The sequence below is a fragment of the Meleagris gallopavo genome, chromosome Z (genome assembly GCF_000146605.3).
Source record: "Meleagris gallopavo isolate NT-WF06-2002-E0010 breed Aviagen turkey brand Nicholas breeding stock chromosome Z, Turkey_5.1, whole genome shotgun sequence".
NCBI classification, from domain to species: domain Eukaryota; kingdom Metazoa; phylum Chordata; class Aves; order Galliformes; family Phasianidae; genus Meleagris; species Meleagris gallopavo.
In genome coordinates, this window is record NC_015041.2 from 25,526,698 (window position 1) to 25,533,129 (window position 6,432).

Here is a 6,432-nt window from a genome sequence, read left to right on the forward strand (position 1 = left end):
ATTAGACCAGGTTGTCCAGGGCCCCATCCAACCTGGCCTTGAACACCTCCAGAGATGGAATATTTCTTTTATTATTCATTTCCAAATCTATGTATCGAATTGCAGCATGCTACTGAAAAAGAAATGTATTACTTCTGTAGTTCCAGTGCAAACAATACACATTTTTCCTTACAGACAGTTTCAGAAGCAACAGCAGTATGGAAAAAGACATACTTTGGTGGTGATAAATGAGTTTTCACCTGATGTCCAAATTCACAGAGTTAGATTAGCAGATAAGCAGAATGTACAACTTAGTGATCTTCCAAGATAAGTTTTACCAGATTACCACTCACTGACTGATGGTCAGCTGGCCCCCAGGCGTAGGCCGCCCCTGCAGCCAGCTACTTGTTTCATTCCTTGCCATGACACCACCATGGTGCAGAATATTGCTTTGTCAGTTTAGGTCAGCTGTCCTGGTTCTGCCTCCTTCCAGCAACTTGTGCATATCCAGCCCCCTACTGGTAGGAAGGTGTAAGAAGCTGAAAAGTCCTTTGCTACGTTTAAGTAAAGGTTGCTCTGCAGTAGCTAGAAGATTGGTGTGTTATCAGTATTGTTCTCATCCTATGTCCAAAATGCAGCATCATACCAGCTACTAGGAAGGGAATTGACTCTGTCACAGTTGAAAACAGGACATTGAGTAATACAACAGGAAAATGATGTACTATGCTTTAGGAATAAAAAAGTAAATTATCCCATAAATGTAAAAGAGAAGAACAGAAAGAAAGGAAAAATCTTAACAAAGAGTAGAAATGTTGCCTGCTGCAGGGTGTTTTGTGGTTGTTAGAACTGATTACACGTATAAGAATTATCTTCACATACGGTGAACTATGACATTCTACCAGACTTTCATTGTGACTTGCTCAGGGTTGCTGTAATTGAAATACATTTCTGCTGGCTCAAATTTTTTTTGTGTGTATTGTAATTCCTAGGAAAAAAATTCCAGTGACTTGGTTATTGAGATGAAGATCAGAAAGTTCTATACTCATCTGATTTCAGAATGTAAACAAATCCATTCTACTTCCTAACCATCTCTTATTACTGCCACCAAAAAAGTTTCTTCCTTTATTCTCATGCTAAATGGGAATAATGGATGACAAATGTTAGTTCCTCTTAAAGGATTAGCTGCATTTTACTGTACTTTGTCATCCTACACAAGTTAGTGTGAATATGATTGCTGCATCTGATAAAATAAAATAACAGCATTAAAAATGAAGTGAGAGCAATAATGCAATTTGTAATTGTTTTTTTTTTTTTTTTAGGTAAGTCGGTTCTATGTTACTGCCACTAGGTAAATAATACCCAAAAATATACAAATACAGATACAAATATTAGCAAAAGAGCTTCAAAAAATCTTGCACTAATTTTGAGAGGATGTGAAATGGTAATGGTTTCATCGTGAAATCCAAAAAGAACAGAGGACTCTGAAGAATGAGAATGAGGGTGAAACTTTCTGTCTTTTAGTAATCCTGATAAACGATCAAACTTTCCAGCTGGTGAAACATAATTGTTGCTGCTTGGAAGGAAGGAATGGTTAGAAAATGATCTGGTCACACTTGCTCAGAGTAACACTCCTGGCTGAAAGAAAGGAACAGAACATGCTGCCTCTTTAAATTTTCTTTCAAAGTGCAGCAGGTCACAGATAATTCCCTTCCTTTGATCCTGCTCAGAAACATGCAGGATCTCCCCTGAAGACACACACAACTTAGTTATCTGAGTTACTGCTAGAACACCTTCGGTATATATATCTGCTCAGGGCTGGTGACATTCTTCAGACAAACGCTTCTGTTGAGGGCATAGTTCTGACTCCTTTTGGCTAGATTTTCCTGTTTCTGTCATGAACAATGTATTTGTTACTCTTTAAAGAATATGTCTAGCTTCAGGGGTCTTAATGCGTCATCATCTTGGCAGGATGAGAGCAGGAGCAGAGGAGTCTGGCATTAGAATGAGGCTGGTATAGTTATGTCTGTGATCTTGTTGTGGGGCATGGAAATACTGTTTATCTTGTTTAGAGATATGTGAAAGGAAAATCTCTTGCATACTTCAGAAATGCAGTAACATCTTTGCAACAGCCTTTTAAGGCTGTATCTTGTATGTGAGGAGGAATGCTCTATACCCTATTATAAAAGGAATTGCACAACTTTTAACAATTATATTGTCTAGTATTGCTGCAATTTAAGCATATGCCTGCCAGTCATATGAATAGTCTGAAGACACAAAGAATGCTTATATACTTATGTTCAGCTATTTTACATTGGTATTTGCAGGATCAAAGCCTTAGCAACTTCAATAAGTGTAATCAGTTTATAAGCTGACTAATCTTACTTGGGCCTACCTCAAAGTATAGACTAGTTATTTTCAATACAGTGAACAGTTTAGCCTCTGGGTTAGATGTAGAGATCACTGTGTCTTATCTGATGAAGGGCATTTATGTAATATTGCGAACATCTTCAAGACTATTAAGATGTTGCAAGGAGTTTAAGTTGTCTGTGTTCTCTGACAAAGATAAAAACTATGTCAGAGATCTTAATAGCTGTTTAGAGCAGAATATTTGCCTGGAAAGTTTAATATTTTTGTTTTCTTTCTCCTTATTAACATTAGAGAGTTGATAGGAGTTTATAATCTTCCTCTATTTTCCTTCAACTTGTTTCTGCAAGTGCAAGTGCAGAGAAAAGATGGTTCATAGTCTTTTTTTTCTGCTATCAGAAGCAAATACTGTGGAAGTAGCAAGTTTACATTTTTTGTCAACTAACCTGCAGACAGCAGAACAAATCTAGCACAAAACGCCCCCATGATGAATCTTTAGAGAGGAATTTTTCAAAAATTCCCACTTTTCAGGTTAAAATGTTAATTATTTTCTTCTCTGATAGATTATTTGATATGGGATCCCTGTCTATTTTCTTCAGTACCAACAATGCAGACCAGTTATCAATGGATTTGCCTAAATTTGTTTCTGGCAAATGATCCTATAAGACTATTTACTCTATGCCAGCTTCTAGTGTAATATCTAATATACATGCCTTGTGTAGCATTCAAATAAAACCAAGGGAAGAGGTTTGTTTGGCTTAGGCACTAGCAGTGTTACTGGGGCTCTGCAAGTTTGCATGAGTCAGTGAGGCCGGTAAAGGTAGGTTGAAAGTACTTGAGCTTTTGTGCTGCGAAATACACATCACTGATGTCATTAAAATAAAAAGGGACTGTAAGCAATTACATTAACTTCAGTGAAACTGTTAATAACTTCATTGAAGCTATTCATATGAATAAAATCTCAGCACTCAGTGAGTAGTGAAAGCTTGTAAGTGACTTTATTACTCATTGAATCATCATGTTAGAAATTGGGTCTCTTAATATTCAGTTTACCCAGGACCATAGCGTCTCAAAGTTCATATGTGATACTGATGTTTCCTTTAAAAAAAGAAGTCTGTAGTAGAGATAGGATATAAGATGCTGAAGGCAAACAGACAATTTGTGTAAACCGTTATTTATTTCTATGAAAACAGAGAAGGAAAATGAGAAGAACGGATGAAGAGTAAGCAAGCAAAATATAACTAATTGAAATGCAATGCAAAATCATAAATTCAGGAGTATTGCACCTGCAATTGCTTATTGGAAATAACCATGGCAGTGCTTTCTGAATGCTGTTGAACATCTTTTCTATACTAGTGCTTCTTGCTTTTGAGCTAATGGTGAAATGGAAAATAAAGGTTTTACTTGTCATATTGAAGAAATTCATCTTTAAACCTATGATTTGTTTTATTTTAATAGAATTCTCACCTGTGATTTGTCTCAACAGCTAAAATTATTTGTTAATTCATTTAATTCAAAGATGAGAGAAAGTGAAAAGGTGCCTTACATCATGGCTGAATCATCAGCACCTGAGGAACCTGAATATTCGTAAGTCTATGATCCCAGTGAAATAGGTTGACATATTCTCTTGATGGTACTTGGAAAGTCATAGCAAACAGGTGAACTCCCTTGTGATGGAAAAAAGGCAATATCATGCCCACTGGTAAGAAGAGTAGAAAGATGACCAAGGAAATTACCGACCTCTTAGCCTCACCTCTGTGTTGGGAAGATCATGAAGCAGATCCTCCTGGAAGTTATACTAAGGAACATGGAAAGAGGAAGGTGATGCAGGATAACCAGCATGGCTTCACCAAGGGCAGTCCTGCCTGTCTAACTTATTTTTTTTTAATGATGGTTTAACTTTGTCAGTGTACAAAAGAAGAGCAACTGATGTAATATATCTGGCCTTTGACACAGTTCCCTATAATGTCTGTCTCTCTAAACAGGAATTATATTAATCTGCAGATTACACCAAGCTGTGTGGTGCAGTTGACATGCCTCAGGGTTGAGATGCCATCCAGAGAGACCTAGACAGTCTTAAGCAGTGCACCCACGTGAACCTCATGAGGTTCAACAAAGACAAGTGCAAGGTCTTGCACATAGGTTGTGGCAACCAGCTCTATCAATACAAGTTAGGGGACAAAAGGTTGGAGCAAAGCCCCGTCAGAAAGGACTTTAGGCTACTGTTGGATGACAGGTTGGACATGAGCCAGCAATGTGCCCTCACAGCCTAGAATGCCAACTGTATACTGGGCTGCATAAAAGAAGCATAGTCAGCAGGTCGAGAATGGTGATCCTGCCTCTCTACTCTGGCTGGTAAGACCTCACCTGGAGTACTGTGTCCTCAGTACAGGAGAGACATGGACCTGTGGAGCACATCCAGAGGAGGGTTGCAAAAATGACTCAAGAATGAGACATCTTCCCTGTGAGGACAGATTGACGGAGCTGGAGCTGGTCAGCTTGGAGAAGGCTCTGGGGAGACCTGATAGTGGCCTTTCAGTATCCAGTGGAAAGGGACAGACTCTTTAGCTGTCTCTTGTGATAGGACAAGGAAAATGGTTTCAAATTAAGTGAGGGAGGGTTTAGATTGGATATAAAGAAAGACAATACAGTAAGGGTGATGAGACACTGGAACAGGTAGCTCAGAGATATGGTGGATGCTTCATCCTTGGAAACATTCAAGGTCATGCTGAACAGGGCTCTGAGCAACCTGATCTGTGTAGATGTCCCTGTTCACTGCAGGGGAGTTGGACTAGATGCCATTTAAAGGTTTCTTCCAGCTCAAATTATTCAGTGATTCTATGATTCTACTGATTATAGTGATAGTTTGGTATTTTGAAGATTGGTCATGCAGACGAATGAGTGTGAAATATGCTTCATGATATTTTCATTGATTAATTTCCTGGAAATAATTAAATCAATGTAGTGATTGTAGTCACACTCTTTTCTGATTATGTAGAGAGTCAATTACTGAAAGTATTGCTGCTGAGTAGGTATATTTTCACCAATATAGATTATTCAGTATATTTTATCACTTCATTTCTTGAATGTGCAGTAAGAATTTATGTATTATACTATTTATTAATGCTAGTTAAGGATTTTTGAGAGCTAGAGAGTGAAGGTAGAGTGTCCGTACTGAACTGAACTGATAATCAGAAGTACAATCAAGGTTTTCCAAAGACACATCTAAAAGTCATCCAGCTTCACAATTATATGTGTTTATTATTGTTACTGTAATCAATATATAGTACAGAAAAGAAATGACCAAAAGAAATGTCTTTAGTTTGCTTTAGAAGTTTCACCACAGCTGTAAAAATATGTGTATTCTTACACTTTTTTTTGTTTTCTTTTACATTTCCTCTCTTTCCCCAGTGAGTTTCTTATAAATTACTGCTAAATTTTGTCATGTTTTATGTGTTTTTTAGGTATTGGAGTTGGCATACTAGTACGAGAATATGGCAAGCTGTCTAACCTGGATAAATTCTACTTTTCCTTTCCTGGGGAGGTGCTGATGAGAATGCTCAAACTCATAATTCTGCCATTAATCATATCAAGTATGATCACAGGTATGATTGGAAATGGGCTGTTAGTATATGGGATTATCACTGTAGCTTAGCTTTTCTTTCTCAATTACATTATCTTTAAAAATAACTCAGTGAAACTATATAATGAGAACTAGAGATGTATACATTTAGATTAGGCTTCTCTATTAATAATGGAAGTGAATTTGGGAAGATTATCGCTATTATTTGGTAATTAAGTTAATAAAAACTATGAGATAATAACTTCCAGGTTTATAGATTCTTCCTGTTTTCAGGAGTGGGTTAAATGGTTGCAGATTGTAAGCTCAAAATATTTTCAGGTACAGGATTTACTATTATAAGCTGTCTCATGTGATCATTTCATAAGGAAATGTGATCTAATACTTTATGGTCATAGAAAAAGTAGATTTCTCACCTAACTTTTTCTACTCTCTACAAACGTTCATGAAGGACCTTACACGAGGTATGGCATTTACTGAATCCCTCTGTATGTCCATTAAATTCATTA

General features: G+C 37.1%; 1 protein-coding gene across 1 annotated transcript in view; it reads left to right on the forward strand.

Moving 5' to 3' along the window:
- Positions 1-6,432, forward strand: part of SLC1A1 (solute carrier family 1 member 1) — a 53,429-nt gene that overhangs the window by 10,770 nt on the left and 36,227 nt on the right. The window contains 1 exon segment of the mRNA XM_010725627.3: positions 5,808-5,948. Coding sequence (XP_010723929.1) covers positions 5,808-5,948 — 141 coding nt within the window.